General features: G+C 43.4%; 1 protein-coding gene across 1 annotated transcript; it reads right to left on the reverse strand.

Moving 5' to 3' along the window:
• Window positions 1-8,056: 8,056 nt before the first annotated feature.
• On the reverse strand, window positions 8,057-9,334 carry kcnj12b (potassium inwardly rectifying channel subfamily J member 12b; the record flags this gene model as incomplete). The annotated part of the gene is made up of 1 exon (XM_083650028.1): window positions 8,057-9,334. The coding sequence occupies one exon, from the start codon at window positions 9,332-9,334 to the stop codon at window positions 8,057-8,059; it is 1,278 nt and encodes a 425-aa protein (XP_083506154.1).
• Window positions 9,335-20,981: the final 11,647 nt, after the last annotated feature.

The following is a 20,981-nucleotide window of genomic DNA, read 5'->3' on the forward strand; positions in this document are numbered from 1 at the left end:
GCTGTGATAGCCTTGGTAAACCCAGCCTTCAACATGATGTCACAGGCTATGCCTGTAGCGTACCTTCGTGACTGATAGCACATAGAGGTCACGTGGAGGCTGGGTTTACCCAGGCTCGGGCTGTGAGCAAGAGGGCCCTTCCCACATCACCCACCCACCCACTTTACACCCCTTGGACCACCATCATTTTAAGTCACAGGTGTCGCAGCACAGATTTTAATATAGGTTATCTCTTTAGCGCCAATCATTTCATCTTTAGTAGTTAAACAACAAAACAAATAGCAATGAGGGGGAGGGAAGGATAGAGGATTTGCGTATAACTCTACACACAAAAGAGACGATGGTGATGGAGGGGGCGAGTAAATAATCAAAACAAAACAAAAACATCTTCCAAAAGATGTCGCTTAATAGGGCGCTAGCTTCACTTCTCTGATGACTGCGTTTAGCACCAGCCTGAAGCCGTCCATGCAGGCTTGCAGAGCAGAGATTGGGTTGATCTCTGTGACGTAGATGATGGAGCCCATGGCTTTCAGGGTGGCACAGCAGCCCTTCCCCACCTCTTCGTATCCGCACACCACCTGTTTGCCCCCAACCCATGACATCAGTGGTCCTCTCCAGGCCATCCAAGATGGACTCCCTGCAGCAGTAGAGGTTGTCAATCTTCTGCTTGGTCACTGAGTCGTTGACATTGGTTGTCAGTAGTGGTAGAGTGATAGTATAGGCTCCTTTTAACACTACTAAGCCCAAGCCACTGTCTTAACTCCATGTGTTGGTAGACGACATTCAAAATCATGTAAGGAAATACAGTAGTAAAATGTGCAGATATGATAAGCAAAAACGATGCCCCAGCTACCTCTCTTTATGTAGGTTAGTTCCCAACTTGAGTTTTAGGGTCATTCCCCACCCCACCCCTGGTTCGAATCCAGCCATTTGCTGCATCATGTCTCTCTCCCATATACTTTCCTGTCTATCTCATTATATCTGTCTAAAAAAGCATGAAAATGCAAAAAAAAAAAAAAATCTAAAAAAGAAAAAGAAGATTTGTTTTAAATCCAGTCTCTAGGATTTCATTCTATAAAGATTTTATTGTTGACATATTCATCATTATTGACTATTTTTAGAGACATACATTTGTAAATGTGATGGAAGAATGCATGCTGATCTCTTCTCTAAACCCATGGATTGGTTCACTGTCCCAAAAAGTATATAGTTTAAATATTTTTGCCTATAGCCCTGTAACATCACACTTGTGAGGTCACCCAAAAAAGGCAGATTAACTCCTATCAGATAGGAAGGAGTTAAATGTAGCATTACAAATGACCAAACCTAACTTTGCAAAGGCGAATGGCTAAAGGCAAATTGTCTTGAGTTTGTTGTTGAATAGCCTACTGTTAGTGTAGCCTAGCTAGCCTATATGTTAGGTAAAGTCTATAGTTTTATTTTTGCAATTGAGAACTACTGTGGACTGCTGCAGTCTTTTACACACACACACACACACACACACACACACACACACACACACACACACACACACACACACCTTTTCTCAGTCTCTCCTAATTCAGTCTTTTCAGTGCCTCTAAGCCTTTAGAAACTAAAACTAAGCTTAAAACTAAGCCCTATCTCAGGTGTGAACAGCATTATGAGGGAGTGCACTGTCTGTATGTTGGCCCCCAGCAGTTGCCCTGTGTTTGCTGTAGGTATCTGAGGCACCTGTTGTAATTGAATCAGCCTGGTGAAATCAAATATGTCTGCAGGAGTTGAGGCTGGAGCAGCTCTGACTACTATGAGTGATGTGCTCAGCTGGGTATCACGTCTCCATAAGCAAAACAACTTAAAGGGATAGATCGCCGTGTGGCACTGATACCAACAAAACACACACTAGCCGTGTTCGCAATGGTTCACTCATTCAATCACTCACTAATCAAGTCAAGTCAAGTTTATTTGTATAGCCCTAATTCACAAACATGTGTCTGAGGGCTTTACAGATAATGTGACTAGCTAAGTCTAGCTAAGCACTATCAATAAACAGGATTGAACAATCTTATATTAGAGAGAGAGAGAAGGGAGGGAGGGGGAGAGAGAAGAGAAAACAGAACAAATGGGGTATACTGGGGCTGGGCAATACGGTTGGAAATCAATATCACGATCATCATAAGGATCTTTCTCTATATCAATTACAATATGCTCATGTAAGCAAAATCATGTTGAATCAAATTATCATATTATATATTATTATTACCTAGCAATTATCACAATATGATACCACTGAAAGCCAATAAAATATAATACTGAATTATCACCCAGCCCTAGGGCATACAGCTGTTACTAATTTCGCGATGTCACTGCCACGGCAGCACCACCGCCATGTCACTGCCGCGGCAGCAACGGCACCTTGGAACCGGATAGCAGAGCAGCCAAATGAAATGAGCAACAGCTGTAGACATTCTACTACTCTAACCTTAACTGGAACTACATAGCAAACAAGGAATCTACCTAATCTACAGCCTAACCTGCCCTATCCTAACATTTTAGCCTGAACTATGGAGGGAAGCTCATCATTTCTGTCATGGTGAGGAATTCTTGTCAGGAAGATACTTTCACCTTGTTTGTCCCTACAGAAATCTGACATTCAACAACCACCTTGTCCATTGGCTATAAAGTCCTGGGTTCGATTCATGCCTGGGGGCGCTAAGGGGGTGGGCGCTGAGCGTGTGTCCCCCCCATGTCTTCAGTGCCTACGGAACAGGTGGGCCTCTCTTAGTTAAAATAGGCTGTGTTGTCTGTGGCGCCAGTGTCTGTGGCTCAGTCACAATTGTGATGTCATCAGTGATGTCACATGAGCAATTGTGATGTCATCAGTGATGTCACTCGAGCAACTGTGATGTCACTCGAGCAACTGTGATTGCTCAACAGTGATGTCACTCAGGCAGTTGTGATGTCATTCGAGCAACTGTGATGAGCTGATAACGCACAATTGCAAGATGGCACCTACTGTAGGTGGGTGGGCACTGGGCAGTGTCTGTCTGTCACGATTTTGGGAGCCTGCGGAGCGGGTGGGTGGGCGGTGTCTGTCTGTTGGTCAGTCCAGAGTCTCCACCCTAGGAATCGAAGTAGCACGTGCTCAAATCCCTGGGGTTCCTCCATACAACATCACTATGGACCCCCACTAAAAACATGCAGAAGATCTGACCAGTGACGGCAACGTTTGAAGATGGTCCCCGTGCGCTGTACACAATTGTGATGTCACTCGAGTGACAAAAGTGTTTTGGCAAATTTTGGAGGCGATCGGAGCAACGGTGCACCAACACAGGCTCTCCAATTATAATTGTGATGTCATCAATGACATCATCGGTGACATCATCAGTGGGAAGCAGGGAAGTTGTTTGCACCAGATTCATTCCAGGCCATTGAAAAGTGTTTTGGCAAATTTTGGTGGCGGGCACGCTGGAAGAATGACGGGGCGGCTGTAGCTCAGGAGGTAGAGCGGGTCGTCCACTAATCGCTTTGGATAAAAGAGGTCGGTGGTTCAATTCCCGCCTCCTCCAGTCTGCATGTCGAAGTGTCCTTGGGCAAGATACTGAACCCCAAATTGCTCCCGATGGTGTGCCAGCACCCTGCGTGGTAGCCTGCCGCCATCGGTGTGTGAATGGGTGAATGTACCTACTGACTGTAAAGCGCTTTGGATAAAAGCGCTATATAAATGCAGGCCATTTACCATTTACCACCCCCAAACCCCCCCATGCCTTTTCATCTACCATGGGTGGTGGTGGGAAGCATCCTGTTTTATTCTCAACATTCCTTCCATGAAACACACATCACACAGCACATCTCACAGGATACAACACAATTAGTGCTCCATACTAAATCTATTCTATTTTCGGGGCTCTAGCGCAGTGGTTCTTAACACGGTCCAGAGACCACCAGGGGTCCTTGAGGGGGTTCCAGGCGGTCCCCATACAGCAAAATGATGAAATTGTTCAACTTCAGCATTATTTCATTTACATTAAAAGAAGTTAACACAATTAGAGAATGTGGAAGAATAAATATTTGATCATAGCTTCACTGTATCCTCTATATCTACAACAAAGATAGTCATTAAAATGGAGAAAATCATATCTGATAATACAAATATTCTCAGATTTGGGGGCCGAGAGACAAAATATCATCAAATGTGGATCTAATGTAGTCGAGTAAATTAGGGGTCCTTCAAAAGATTAATAATCACTGTTCTAGCATGAAGTTATATATATTTTTTAGAAAAATAGAACTGTGTATTTATTCTGGTATGTGATGGGGCGCTGATTTTACAAAATGCATCCAAGTGGAACAACACTTGTTGGTTGCCATGATAACAATTTACACCTCTCACACTGTGAGCACATTTTCAGCTGACAGCTCTTGTTAAGTGGTAATTGAATGACACCAAATGGGGACAGCTTGGGGCTTCCGTTGATTGTGTTGACTGAAGTGCGGTGACTGTGCGATTCTTTTAGTGATTACGTCATCTAGCTCTTCAAATGTCAAGAGGAGAGAGAGAGCAATCTGTTCTGCTATACAAAAAGTAATATTATAGTATTGATAATATTACAGTGTATTCTTGTAATGCCCAGGTCAATTACTAATTACTTTTATATATATATATCTATATATATATATATATATATATATATAGTATATATAGTATATATATATATATATATATATATATACTGTGTGTGTGTGTATATATATATATATATATATATATATATATATATATATATATATATATATATATATATATATATATATATATATATATATATATAGTTTAGTTTTATTAGTTTTTTTTACACAAGCCTTTCCAGATTAGAGAGTTTTGACCAGAAAGCACACAGGTAGGGTTGTGTGTGTGTGTGTGTGTGTGTGTGTGTGTGTGTGTGTGTGTGTGTGTGTGTGTGTGTGTGTGTGTGTGTGTGTGTGTGTGTGTGTGTGTGTGTGTGTGTGTGTGTGTGCGCGTGTGCGCGTGTGCGCGCGCGTGTGTGAGTGATCCAGTGGTCAAGGTCACATGGGAGTGTAACCAGGCAGGTCTGCCAAGTCTCCTCTGTGCATATGCAAAGACGTTCCTGAATGATTGCATAAGAGTGAAAGAAGAAACCTCTGACACCAACCAGATACCATCCCACAAAATCACAGCCATAAATTACAGTCCAGTCCTCTCTGTTTATCAAACAGCTCGCTTCACTTTCCCCTCACTACACTCACTTGCACTTAAACGTATCCAATACTTATCCAACTTCTAGTGCGTCTAACATTAAGGAAAAAGGAAACAGTTGGTTTTGACAGATATGATTTTATTGTGGTAATTGTTTTGTTTTAGTTTTTTTCATTTATCTGTCATTTTATTAATTGGCTTCTCACATAAGAGACCAAACCCTGTGAGGAGAAATTAAAGTGCTACTCAGAGTCAAGATTGCTTCAGATGCGTCTGTGGAAGACGGCTCTCAAGAGGTCAAAGTTGATCAAGTCCCTTTCGGTCATTCATCCATCAAGCCAACACAGCTTTTCCAGTAACTTCCTTTGTGGCTTATGATATTTAAAATAGATGTTATTATTATTATTAATTTCTACTTAGCCTCTATTTAACCAGATGGTCAGTTGAAAAAAAAATCATATTTACAATGAAGGCCTGCCAAATTTACAGATTATAGTTCTCTCTTACTATGCATGCAGGATGTCTTGAGCTCTGCTGTTGTAGTAGAAGACCACAATTTGTTTTCTAGAGCAAGCACAATGTGATATTTTCAAACAGCACAAGTCAGCACGATATAAATACTAATGTGTTGAAATCTGCTGAAAATGCAGTCAGGTGTCTGAGTTAACCCATATGGAACTTTTAGTTAGACAGATGCAGAGAAAAACTAATCCATCTCTTCCTGACCTAATATCTTTGTTAGCCCTATTAGGAATGACACAAATGTCGTATGAGAGATTATGGTGTTTCTCGTCTTGCATCCCCAGATATAGAGGAACATACAGTATGCACAGATTTCAACTTCAAAAGTGCTACTTTATGAAAGTGGTGGGGGTCTTTTTGAGAGCCCAGGAGGACTTCCAACCAGCAAGTCACCCTGAACATGAACAAGTCTAGGAGCCTCATGGTCTTCCCTCTAAACTGTGTGTCTGCATACGACATTTTAAAACCCCACACAGAAGAAATGTGTCTCGCCTCACACAAAACTGTCTATGTGCATTAGCACGCAAACAAAACTGAAAGTGACTGTTATTATTAGGCAAATGTTTCTTGAATGCTTGCTGTTTATATAATCATGCAATTTAAGGATATACCAAGGACTTTTCCCAAGGTCAGGCTTGATTTGCTTGCCTTCTGATTGGCACCCAGATTGACATGTGTTGTTGTCGCTTCATCTACAAGCTGAACTCTCAACTCTTTACTCAAGTGTTTATAGACAATACAAATGTAAGCAAATCTTTTTTTAGTAACACATCTAAAACCTGTAGGAGTCATGAATATAGATCTTCAAATTATGTGAACAAAACAGTCCTGTGTTTGCGTGTTCCTCTGTTTGGTTTTTGGATTTGGCCTTTAAACTCAGTGTATTGCGCAGATTTATTAAAACTACTCCTTCCACGAGTCTTGCACGTGTCAGGGTTTAATTTTAGATTACTTTAATTAAACTATTCTACTGCCTATGGGAGCCTTCCAAAATTATGCGTCAAGCCTTGGATGTCCCATTAACACAAACAAGTGAGGGGTTGAAATCATTTCTCCAGTTCAAGCAGTAAACTGCACCCCCCCCCCCCCCTTCCCCTCTAATTTCATGCCCTGCGGTTTGAATAATTGCTGAACTTTGAGGTGCTTGTTTTTGTCTTTGGTTATTAGTTTTGTGGATGATTGGCTTGGCTCACGATTATCCTTTTATCTTCTCGCAGGTCATGAGAATGGCTTTCTGTCCTACAACTACACATTTCTGATGGGAAAAAAGTTTCATCTGCGAACTCTAGCCTTCAATGTGTAGGGTAGTATTTTTCAAGCATTTTTCCTTTCGGTACACACACTTTGCATCTGAGAAATATCTAAAAATAAATCTGTGAATTCACTCATTCAGTCAGCTCTCACCCTCCCCAAGACATGGTTTACACATGATTCCTGTGGGAGTTTTCTTCCTCGTGCCTTTCCTCCCAGGGGTCTGGAGAGACGACCTCCATCAGGTCAGCAGCTGCTGCAGCATATACTGTGTATTATTAACTGTTGTCAACAAGCAGGCAGCCATGGCTGTTCACCTGTTCTATCTTCTCTCTTTCGATGTTTTCGGGAAAATAAAATATATAATTTATATCTGTTCAGCTCCAGTGGCTTCCACTGGCTGAAATGTAAAGAAACATGTTTTTTTCTCCTTTCAGCTTTTTGTACATAATATAGGATGAACCATCAAGTTCTACTTTTGTATCAGAAATATTTATAACTCTAGTTTTTGTGTGTCTCCTTTAGTTATGTGCAATTCATATTTTTATTGTTTTATTTTTATTGTTCAAATAATTATCCCATTCAAAATTAAAACTGCTATTCCTCTATATATTTTGCCTATTCAGTCTAGAGGTTTGGATCTCTAAACAACATCGGCAAGGGATCAATTTCAACCTCACTGTTATATGCAGAATCGCCGCCTCAAACTCACCTCTAAACCATATATTTGACATTCCTGCCAAAATTATCACAATCTTTTCAAAATATTCATATAAAACTATGCTATTTTCATGCATTTTACAACTAGTGTCATCTACAAATTCGAAATGTATAAACCTCATTAACATCTCATGAAAGAAAACAAGTTTTTCGAATGAGAAACGCGACCAGCCTCATCTTTGCCTGGGAGATCGGCTGCTGTCCCTAAGTTCCCCCTGTGGCACGACGTACGTCGGCCGTGTCGGCATGGCAGCAGAATGACACTCACTGGCCGCTTCGAATGCCTTCGAATGTCATATGACACTTTTGTTTCACCGCATGTGAAAACAACACAGATCTAAGAAGGAGGTTCTGCAGAGCCAAAGGTCATATTTCAGATTCTCTTCGGGATGACACTCGATCCTTTCCAGGTGTGACCTGCTCATTCGACAGCTCTGACGGGCTCTTCCTTTCTTCCTCCTTGTCCGAGTCCCCCTCCTCTTCCTCGTCCCTGCTGCTGAAGGCCACCTCGTTCTCGTAGCAGAAGGAGTTGGCGCCCGACGTGGCAAATTTCCTCTCCTCCATGTCCTTGGCACTGCACCTCGGGGTGGACGGCACTTCGAACGTTTTGTGAAAGTACGCGTAATCCACCCTGTACTGGCTCTTCTCCTCGAAGACCACCGGCTCAAAACGGTGACCCCACAGGATCTCCGAGGACAGGTAAGAGCTGCGCGCCTGCGTCGTCATGGCTGTGGCCTCCACCATGCCCTCCAGTATGATCACGATCTCAAAGTCTGACATCTCCAGATCCTGCTTGCTGATGCCGAACAGCGGGCTCTCCTCATCAATCTCATGTATGACTGTGAGAGGTGCGACCAGAAAGAGGCGGTCGGTGCCTTTGTCGTATCCTACATTCATGTCAATCTGATCCAGGGGGATGTACTCACCTTCCTCGGTGACGCGCGGCTTGACAAGCTGGGCCCGGAGATGAGCTTCCACAATGTGGCTCTTCCTCAGATTACCCACCCGAAACATGAGGCTCAGCTTCCCGTCCCGCATGGCAATGACCGCGTTGTGGCTGAAGAGTAGAGTCTCCGCGCGCTTCTTGGGCCGCGCCATCTTGGCCATGATGGCACCGATCATGAAAGCATCGATGATGCATCCCACGACGGACTGAAAGACCACCATGAAGACTGCGGCGGGGCATTCCTCCGTCACGCAGCGGGAGCCATACCCGATGGTGGTCTGGGTCTCCACTGAGAACAGGAACGCTGCCACAAAGGTGTTCACTTGCATGACACAAGGGACAAAGCTGTCGTCGCCTCCAGGGCGGTTCATGTCGCCGTGTAGTAAGCCGATGGCCCAGAATGCCAGGCCAAATGTCAGCCAGGACACCACAAAGACCAGGCTGAACACCAAAAACATGTATCGCCAGCGGATGTCCACGCAAGTTGTGAAGATGTCAGATATGTAGCGCTGTGACTTCTGATCCATGTGTGAGAAGTGGATGTTGCATTGCCCGGTCTTGTTGACGAAGCGGCTGTGGCATTTACGTCGTGTGTGGATCTTGCCATTGCCAAAGCTGCCCACGGCAGGCATGGTCCCCAGAGTCAGGCCTTCTTCACAGGACACAAAGCTGTAGCGCTGGGCCCTTTCCACACTCATGCCTCAGCGGGGCAGCGCCACGTGGGTCCAGTGTCTCTCCGGCTCATACAAGACGGCTCACAGGGATACACAGCTGTGTCCAACACAGACCTGCTGCCAAGTGGTGAAGCACAACTCCAGCTTCCTGTGGAGAAGACAGGAGAGGGCAAATATCAGGACAAAATATTTTCTATTTTCTGTCCACTTTGTGACTTTGTCTCCACTTTGTGTCCATTTTCTGTCATTTCTGGAAGCAGAGATAGAACTGAAAAGTGGACTATGAATGTATTTGCCTTTGTTCAAATATAGTTAAAATTTTGTAAATCTGATCATATAATGTCATCTAATGTTCAGCTTTAGTCTGTCTGCCTGGACATGTGACACATTTTTCATATTACATTATAAGTGCCATGTGAACTTATGCTACATGCTACTCACATAAGTTCACATTTCTGTGAACATAAGTCATGTTCACTGGCTTGGGCATTGTATGCAAACACTGGAGCAAAATGAAAGTGTATATAATAGAGCACCAAAGGATAATTTCACAAACATGAATCACTTGTATGACTTTTGAAACGTAAATGTGTTTTCTTTTACATGATTTTCAGAAATCGCTTCAAAGGTCATAAAAGTGATTCACGTTTGTGAAAATTATCCTGTTGAACACAAATTACCACTCCCATAAACGTTTGTTAACCACAGACCTTATTTTATGCATTTAAGTGAAATCCCCATTCTAAACCCCCATTCACTTTTCCCCTGAAGCACCAAAATGTCCGGGACTTCCGCCTTCCAACTACAAAAATACGCCATCCCTGCGGTACTCTATTGGAGTGACACATGTGAAGGGGACTCTTTCCCCCAACAAGAACTTCTTCGGTCTGTGTCTGTGTCTGTGTCTGTGTCTGTGTCTGTGTCTGTGACGTGTCTGTGTATACCCATAATGTACAAAAATATCTAGACTGGGTCTTTGAGGAGTCTTTCACTCTGTCATCTCTTTCTAAGTCTGGCAGAGTTTTAGCACTGACTCATTTCTATTAATAGCTACTAGTCTAAAACCCTTTCTCAGTTGGAGCATGCTGCTCTATTTTCACTCATTTTTCACCAGTGATTTAGGAACAATGTCATTCTTCATGTCAGTATGGTCAAAACATTGTTGATAAATGCAATTTTCTGTAGCATTCCCTTTTGAAGATGGATACTGGCTTTATTCATGTGTACTGCACAATTTATGACAAATTTCAAAATGGAAGTGATGTACCGGTAGTTATATATTGTGTATTTCCAAACTTTCTGTGCTGCTGTATTGATATGTTGTAACCTAACCTCGCATCGATATGCAAAACTTTCAAAGCACCCAGTTGATGTCCTGTATTCTCTCTCTCATGCTCTAATGGAAATATCCTGATTCACCTTTCTCTGATCAACTAGATACAGAAATAGCTAATGCTATGCCAAGGGCCTGATATTTATGTGATGTGTTTTCTGTTTTCTCCAGCTGGTATAACAGCCTGGTCGCCAAAATAAAATGTTGGCATTGTATGTTTTGCGATATGTCGAATATCAACGTTTCTGAACCAAAAATACATTGCATATCAATGTATACATTATAGAGTCTGTAGAGTCTGCTATTGAAATAGCGCGGTAGCCAGTAAGGGCATTGTGGTAGCCAGTATAAGGGCATTGTGGTAGCCAGTAAGGGCATTGTGGTAGCCAGTATAAGGGCATTGTGGTAGGGGTGGATGGAGAGCACACTTGCCTTTCACACGGGAGAGCCATGTTCACCTAATGTTCACGTCCCACCGTCTTCAATTTCAACTGTAAGTCACAGTTAACGTTAAGCCTATCCCAAACCATATCCTAACCTTAACCAAGTTGTTTTACTTGCCTAAATATAACCAAAGTGGTTGTGTTTAATGTTGGAAAGGCAGCAAGGTTTTTAAATTAACCGCCATTTTGTTTCAATTTTACATTGAGATTGTAGGTTTGCAGACACATAAAATGCAAACATTTTATTCTGAAGCCAGCTGGGTTGGGTATTAGAGTCAGAGTGTGAAGAGGCTGTTTGGGATTCCCTCGTGGGATGCACTGGAAAAGAACAATACTGGATAAAAAAAGATGGAGTTAGAAAAAGAAGGATCAGACAAGCGATGATACAAAGGGCTGAGGGTTGAGAGTGTTTCCGCTGAGTCAGGGAACGACAGAATCACTTCACACACGTTAGGGGAGAGAGGAAAACAGATCCTGATCTGACTACACGCTGCCTCCAGGCCATTACACATGACATGCAGCTTGTGTTTTGTCGTGAAGAAATACAATGTCACAATACAATTCTTTATATATATATGGTAAATGGTAAATGGACTGTATTTATAGAGCGCATTTTATATAGTCTCCCGACTACCCAAAGCGCTTTTACATGAATACCTCACATTCACCCATTCACACATACTGAATATATATATATATATATATATATATATATATATATATATATATATATATATATAGATATAGATATAGATAGATAGATAGATAGATAGATAGATAGATAGATAGATAGATAGATAGATAGATAGATATAGATATATAGATATATGAATGTATCATTCTGTATCATACTTAATATTCAGCTTGAAAATTGGACTTTGTGACTTGACGGGACAGTGCAGAAGTGATAGCCTATGTCTAATAAATATCCTTAAAAGATAGCCACATAAGACAACAATTAATAACAGCTGGCTCTGAGACTGCTAAAGGTTTAATTCACTTAACAGCATGGCTTCCTCCAAGTTAATTTCACTGGTCAATGGGGAAATTAGCCAAAAGAAAGTCACAGTGCATCATCTCTATACAGTGTACTGTATCAACATAGTGGTGGGAGGGTGATTTCTTTTCTTTCTTGGAATCCTCAGGAATTACATTCAAATGCTATTTGGACTTGATTGGATTTTGACAAAACTTGAGGGATTGATGCATCTCACCGCTGCACTCCATTATTATCAAAATTACACTGACAGGGGCGCTGCACCTACAGGTCAAATCAAGGTCACATATTTGTCACTGACTGGCTGTGAGGAGGGGCCGCATCATTTGTGCGGTGCCACATGTTTACGTTGCTTTGTAGATAACTGTCATACTGTGATTAATGTGATATTGTTATAGTTTTCATGTCACCTTTTTATGCCGCCTTCTTGTGAATATGATATCTCAGAAATGCCTTCAGGCAATTTCTTCAAATTAGGCAGAAACATCCACTTGGACTCAAGGATGAACTGATAAGATTGGCGGTCAAAGGTGAAGGTCACTGTGACCTCACATCCATCCCATTCTCATGAACGCGATATCTCAGGAACACCTTCAGGGAATTTCATTACATCTGGCACAAACGTGGCCCTGGTTACAGTTTGGTGGTCAGAGGTCAAGGGCACTGTGACCTCACATTAAAATACATTTTTGGTCATGACTCAAGAATTAATATGCTGATTATGACAAAACTTCACATATATATCGAATAGGATAAAATTATGATGTGATGACTTTTTATATCGAAAAGTTCCAAGGTCAAATTCACTGTGACATGATCATGTTTTTCTTATCATTGTAGCTGAGAAAAATATCTTGGGTCATTCTACAAAAACGGTGGAAGTGCTGTTACTTACCGTACTCTTAGACACTAAAATCCTTTGTTGACCTAATAATCATATAGTCAGAGTATACTGACTAATGGTACTTGTATGACTCCACCCTCTTCACTCGTTTATGGTGTTTTTTGGAGCAGACATGATGCAATAAAATACAAAATACTTTAAAAAAAGCGGAATAGTCGCAAGTCAACTATGATTTTCTCATTAAACTCAGTCAAATGCTATGTTTCTATTATTGTATATTTTTATCCTAAGACTAGACTTTAGATGACTGCTTATACTTTAGATGACTGCTTATATGATGTTATGTGTTATGGTCTGTCCTGTTTTTATAAGACCATGGGGCCATGTTGGAAACAGGTGTTCACACTTTTACATGTCATCCCTTGGATGCTTTTTATTGTCTTCTATATCCACAAATAAAATCAATCAATCAATAATGCAAACTACTCTAACCAGCCAAACCAATCTAAATGGTGATACCCTACAGTTTTGTCTAAAATGTCTAACAAACCCAAAGAGAACAGAGAGCAAGTAGTTAACTTAAAGGCTTGTACAAAATGAAAAAATAAAAAAGGGGTAAGAAATGTGGGATAAGAATGACTGTAAACTTTATTTCTCTTATCATGTTAAGGTTTATTCTTCATGTCCTAACCCGCATCCTGAATACGGTTTTAATAACTGCTAACTGCTAGGCTCCAGCTAACATGCAATAGATTTGAGAATTTTTGCCTGAGACTGACTAAATTCACTCTGTGTGTGCACGCCCGTGCATGTGTGTGTGTCTGTGTGTGTGTGTGTGTGCGCGTGCGCGTTTATTTGTGTGTTTGTTTGTGTGTGTGTGTGTGTATGCGTGCATCTGCAGGTTGCACAGCACTTGCTATTGCTGAATGCTCTAGTTGCTAGGAAGCAGGATGTTGAGTGTCCGAGGGATATTAATATCTAATACTCTGTGCGACAGCTCCTTGCCGTGCTGTGATCTTACAAAGGTGCAAGCATGAGGATATTTCTCCTCAGAAGAAACTATTCTCAGTCTAAATTAATTTGAAATATGATTTTGAACAATCAGAGATGGTCCACTGAGGAAAACACACTACGAATCTAAGCAAAGGTGATAGCTACAGGAATGTATTTCGAGTATTTCTGTCTAAAAGCATCAACTTACCTTTAAGTGTGCCAGTTAAATGTTGAATTTACAAGTTTCCTCTTCTCCCAGGTGTCCGAGTCCTCTCAGCCAAACTGCTGCATCTTCCTGCTCCCTTAAGGGTAGAACCACTCTATCCTTGTGAGGCAGAAAAGAAAACCTCCACGGAGATCCTTCATGTCTGTCCCTCCTCGCTTTGTGTCTGTTCCTCTACCCAGCCGAGAGGGCATCACCACTCACTTCCACTCTGAGCTCCTCCAAAGTTTCCGCTCCAGTTGTATCCAGTTGATCATAAATGGATCAGAAATGAGGACCATAGTGCAGCATCAAAAGCCATAATCCTGCCCCTCCAAAAAAGCAGAATAAAGTACCTTGGTTCAACAACACTGATACCCCCAATGAAATGTTTAATAAGGGGCTGTCTGGCTCTGTAGGGTCCTCTCCAATGAAAAACTGAATTCCACACAGCTTATTTTAGAGTCATGGCCAGTCGGCATTCTCCCCTCTGCCTGTCTCACACTCTTTCTTAGTATCTTTGCTATATGATCTTGCTCTGGATCCCACATCCAGTGAGCTATTGCTCACTGCTCAGCTCCAGTCCTCCCCCTCCTCTCACTGTCACTGTAGCTACTTGGCATTTGGAGACTATGTGCTCGTCTTCCCCTACCAAGTGTTGCACCATGCAGCGCTGGGAGGCAACCTGATGCTCTGGTTGAAAGAATCGACTGGATGCACTTTGAGTGACGTGCAATGCCAAGGCTAGAATCAACACGATACTAATATTTACTGTATATATTTCACTGGGTTTGATTCAGTTTGACTGGTTTCCCTAACCTGTTTTTTTTTCTTCCAGATGACTGACGACTGAAACATTTGATCATATGACTCTAGTTCATTTGCATTTCACCTCAGACAAGACAGGACACTGCTTTCAAGTCTGAAATTGACCAGATCTGCGAGAAAGATGAACTACATCTCAGCTTTTCGCCAACTAGGGCACTGCTCGATGATGTCACTAGGTTGTATCAAAACAACCACAATCCAAGTCAGAAACACAACAGCATGCTGTGAGCCTGTGAATGTAAAACCCTTACTACCAACACTTAGCCTGTACTCTACTGTACTGTACAGTCAACCTAGTGATGTCATCAAGCAGCGCCCTAGTTGGTGAAAAGGTAAAATGTTGTTCATCTTAGCAAATCTAGGTGCATTTGAGACTTGAACGCAGTGTCCTGTCTTGTCTGCAGTGAAATGCAAATGAGGAGTCATACGATCAACTGTTTCATGTGATATCCTGACCTATAAAATATAACAAGACCTATAAATATAACAATACTGTTGCTTTACTGAGAATGTACATGAGCTGATTTCTACATTACAAAACGTACTATACTTAGCCATATGGGAATAGAGTAATTCACTGACTGGCTCTTTAATCTTTTCTTCATTTTCTAGCTAAAATAAAATAGATCACAGAGTGGGAGGTGTCGCAGCCTGGTTGCCGGTCTGCTCTCTATTTTGACTCATCAATTTGGCATACCAGCTCATGTTGAATATATATCGTTCAAAAAGATAATATAGACAGGTTCTCACTGTGCATGGCTCTTTGTTTGACATGAATGTGTGTGTGTGTGTGTGTGTGTGTGTGTGTGTGTGTGTGTGTGTGTGTGTGTGTGTGTGTGTGTGTGTGTGTGTGTGTGTGTGTGTGTGTGTGTGTGTGTGTGTGTGTGCGTGTGTGCATGTGGTGTTTACTAGTTTGGGTTGAGTCACAGAGCCAAGAACGAGATATGGACCCTTGAAAATCATTGTTTTGTAAAAGTAGTGGTGTGGTGTAGTGTAGTGTAGTGTAGTACCACTGTGGTCATGTTCCCTGCCTGGGCTAGATGTGGGTGTGGCATCAAGGCTTTACCCTAACTCCTTATGGGAAATGTCTTATTTAGAAAATACAGCATGGAAATGTCAAAACAAATAAATGTCAAAACAGTGTAGATGAAAAACATTCCAAACCATAAATATTCACATTGATTTAACTATTGACACCTGAGGTTGAAAAAAGCAGAAGAGGGAGGGGGTGAAAGAGAGAGAACTATGAATAACCGCCTTGCAGTTGTATGCCTCCGGGGGTGTGACCATTCAGCCTTATGGCACATCCAAAATGGCCCTACTCCTAACCCTATCTTCTCTACAACCTTCCTATCCCTAGCTAGAGACCCTTTTCCCTAGTCCAACCCCCTCCTTGAAGTCTCCTCCCACCACCCACATCCCCCCTAGCCACTCTACCCACCACTCCAACCCTGACTCTCTACAGTATGACCTTTGTATCCTTAGCTATGGCCCCTTTTCCCTAGCCCTGCCCCTTTCCCTCACCACGGCCCCTCCCACCACCCACACCCCCTAGCCACTTCCCCTACCCACCCCTTAAATCCCAACTCTCTACGACCTTCCTATCGGACGCGAGATCACAGTGACCTTGAACTTTGACCTTTGACCACCAACATTTGATCAGTTCATCCTTGAGTCCAAGTGGATGTGTGAAGAAATTCCCTCAAGGCATTCCTGAGATGTCACGTTAGGTGAGGTCACAGTGACCTTGAACTTTGAACTTTGACCACCAAAATCTAATCAGCCTACTGAAGTCAATGGTGACTGATTTTCTCTCGAGTTGTGCTGGCAACCTCTCTGTCTGTTATAATAAGGACAAACTTCACCTGGTAAATGGTAAATGGTCTGCATTTATATAGCGCTTTTATCCAAAGCGCTTTACAATGAGTAGATAGTCTACATTCACCCATTCATACACCAATGGCGGCAGGCTGCCACGCAGGGTGCCTACACACCATCGGGAGCAATTTGGGGTTAAGTGTCTTGCCCAAGGACACAACGACAGCAGCTGGGAGGGAGCGGGGATCGAACCGCCAACCCTTGCGTCATTGGCCGACCCGCTCTACCTCCTGAGCTAAAGCCATTCCCATCACCTGTGTTTCAACTGACATGAGAGTGAGTAGATGATGACAGAATGAGAGACATTTTGGGGGAACTGTTCCTTTAATGACATTGTTACGTTAGTGATGATCAATCATGACTACTTATTTATTATCTGCCATACTGCGCTACTATTTCACTCTGACAGTAACAATACCAGATGGAAATTAATCACCACATTAATCCAAACCGCGTGCCCACGCGCACACACACACACACGCACGCACGCACACACACACAAACACACACACACACACACACGCTATCAACGAAGCGAAGTGAGGTTTCTGCACAGTCTGGTGATTCCACACCTTTGAGCAGCAACAATCAATTCACACACTCCACAATTAGCACACCTGCTCGCAATACATCTGCCATGTGCTGTGCACGAGCAGCAGCCTGCTTCAACTCTTAATCTTCGGTGCTCTCCCCAGTCTGCCCAGCGTCTCACGGTGTGTTTAGTTAGTTTCTCCTGACAGAAACAGGATCAGCAGTTCCATTATTGGCCTGACCCAGATTCACTAGAGGTCACCACAGAGCAGGCAACCAGCGGGAAGATGCGTACGACGGCAATATGACGGCCACCAGGGAAGCTCCGCTGAGGAGGGGATCAGTTTCTCATTTTTGCAATAGGAAGTACTGTTTGACCTTTTTGGTTATAGTGCTGTTGAGCTGGGCTTAGTGCTGGGAGGAGTATGTGCAACTGGACTTACTGTAGGGTAGACAGAAGAGAGGATGTGAGCAAGCAAATTCAGTAATTTCCCCCCCCCCCATAAATATTGTAGCGTTTCAGGTAATCCAAGTATTACCTGTAATGTGATGTGCAATAGAAGTGTCTCAACTGCAGCTAGGAACTAATGTGTGTGGGTGTGTTCCTAGGGGGAAGGGGATATATGTGACCAGCGGCCGGGGCGGAGGCCAGTCAGGCTATGCGAGGGAGCTGACCGGGTGGTTGCAGAGCTAGCAGCGAAGCTAGCTGCTAGGAGCGTGTATTGTGAAGACAAGAATAAAAAGCCTGTACCAACTTCAAGTCTCCAGTTCCTTGGACGAATACCCACTTCGTTACATTGGTGCCAGACAGTAAAGCGGTAACGCCTCTGATTCGGCCGAGAGGGGAGAGGGTGAGAAGGAACGGCAAAAGAGGTGAGGGACATCGTCTGCAGCGTTGTTACAGTCGGGAGAGCGACGCTCGTGTCTCCGAGTGAGCGAGAGGGGTTACCGCCGGGGGAACCGGCCCAGCCTAACCGCTATACACCCCCTAACGTTGCACTGCGGAGAGCCGAGGGGAAGATCGACGCCGGTGGTGTTCGCTCTGCTGTCCTCAACCCTGGAGGAGGGGGACGGAAAAACGAGCGGAGAGCCGAGGGGAAGATCGACGCCGGTGGTGTTCGCTCTGCTGTCCTCAACCCTGGAGGAGGGGGACGGAAAAACGAGCGAGTGCGAGGCCGGGAGGACGACGCCAGGGTCAGCTGGAGAGTCGACGGGCGCGAGTGGAGACCGGAGGACGAGGATGTCGATCCGGTGCTCGTTCGAGCATTTGGCTACTGGAACAAACAAAAGGGGGGACCGAAAAGAGTGCTTCAGGGGGAATTGGTGAAGCTGGGAAAAGGGGGGATGGAAATGGGGTTTAAAAGAAAAGCTAAGGAAAATGTGGGGGCTTGTGTTTGAATTGAAATGTGTGAAAAAGAAGGAAATAATGGAAAACTAGACATTATGGAGTGCCTAATGGGAAACTAGACATTATGGGGGTACCTAATGGAAAACTAGACATTACGGAGTACCTAATGAAAAACTGGACATTATGACGGGGGTGCTGAAAAGAAAAGACTGGTTGTTGGGGAATTATAATTTGATGTGGTGATGGGAAAAATATTGTGTTGGGTGTGTTTTGGTACAGGGGGATGTGTGTGGGTTGTGGGTGTCGACGTGGGCGTCGACTAATGTTGGGTGAGGAGTGTGTAGCGTTTCAGGTAATCCAAGTATTACCTGTAATGTGATGTGCAATAGAAGTGTCTCAACTGCAGCTAGGAACTAATGTGTGTGGGTGTGTTCCTAGGGGGAAGGGGATATATGTGACCAGCGGCCGGGGCGGAGGCCAGTCAGGCTATGCGAGGGAGCTGACCGGGTGGTTGCAGAGCTAGCAGCGAAGCTAGCTGCTAGGAGCGTGTATTGTGAAGACAAGAATAAAAAGCCTGTACCAACTTCAAGTCTCCAGTTCCTTGGACGAAACTCACTTCGTTACAATATAAACCATGCATATGGATTACAATTGTTACAGCCACATTAATGTATGTTAGGCATAATTATGCAAAGTGCTGTTGGGGTGAGTTAGCTTTCTCTGCAAACTCCTCTGAGACATGTATATGGCAAAGGGCTATATAAATAAACAAACTTGAACTAGATCTAGATTTTCTATACTCTATATGACCCTTTGTAATTGGAACACCCGTTTATGAAGTGCCATACACACAGACCATTGCTGCAAGGAGTAACTCAGTCCTGCTTCAGCAGAATATGTTGTGACACTGCTGAAAAGTCTGTTCCGAAAAGGCATGAATTTAAGAAATAAAACACATCACATCAGATCACATAAAACAGTGGTTCTCAATGTGGGGTCGGGAGGGGACCACCAGGGGTCCTTGGGGGGGGGGGGGGGGGGGGGGTTCCAGGGGGTCCCTAGCAAATTGATACATCCTAAACAAACTAATGAATTATTAGACTTCACCATTATTTCATTTCAAGAATGACTGATTTGTGCTTTAAGGCCTACAAAATAACCCTTCAGCCGTAGATGGAACTTGCCACCTCCGGCTGCTGGGAGTCCTCTCTGAACTTCCCTACAGCTGTGCAACAGTCTCTGACACAGGGGACAACTGTTGCCACAAAAAAAAACTAATTCTGAAGGAATGGAAGTCCCCCTCTTCACCTTATTTTCAATTGTGGTTGATCTCTGTTATACGGATGAGAGACTCAGGTTCCTGAGGACCAACTCACTTAAAAAAATATGAACTATCTGGGACCCGTTTCTAGCCTACCTCCATGAGGTTATGGGCGACGGGTGACTCACCTGGCTGGTTTCTCATGGACCCCTTGCGTGGGATCAGATGCACATCTCTTACAAGCACGTAAGCACCGTATGCAGCTGGTAGCACTATGTTGTCATATTGAATGTTGACGATGTATGCTTTTTCTTTCTTTTCTTTTCCTGTGTCTGAGCCTGTTTGTCTGTTTTGTTTTGTTTGTGTATCGTTCTAGAAAAATTAAAATAAAATATTGACAAAAATAATGACTGTTTAATCATAGTTTCACTGTTACTATCTCTCTACAATACAGATAGTCATGGAATTGGACGAAATCATAACAATACAACTATTCTCAGATTTAGGTCCAAGAGAGGAAATCTCATCCAATGGGGGTCCATGGCCCTAGGGGTCCTTGGTATGAAAAAGGTTGAGAATCACTGACATACGTGCAGAAGGGACTGTGTGTGTGTGTGTGTGTGTGTGTGTGTGTGTGTGTGTGTGTGTGTGTGCGTGCGTGCGTGCGTGCCTGCGTGCGTGCGCGCGTGCGCGCGTGCGCGCGTGTGCATGCGTGTGTGTTCATGAGTATCAAGTATTACTATGATGTCAGGCCTGTAAGTGGGTTATGGGCACATATAGTCAGGGGATGAAAAACCAGATGGGGATGTGCAGTGTGCTATCGGGATGGAGAGAGCCCAGAGCTCAGCCAGCACCGCGGACCCACTGAGTTATTTAAAGCTGCTTGGATGCGGCAGGACAAAGTGGGCCAGACCCGACCGCGCTCAGAACATGAGCTGCAGCATTCAGTCACACTTGATTGCCTATCAGATAATCAACACACGTCTGACTCATTCAAAGTGTGATGTTGTGGC

Source organism: Poromitra crassiceps (genome assembly GCF_964638095.1).
Source record: "Poromitra crassiceps genome assembly, chromosome: 13".
Taxonomy (NCBI): domain Eukaryota; kingdom Metazoa; phylum Chordata; class Actinopteri; order Beryciformes; family Melamphaidae; genus Poromitra; species Poromitra crassiceps.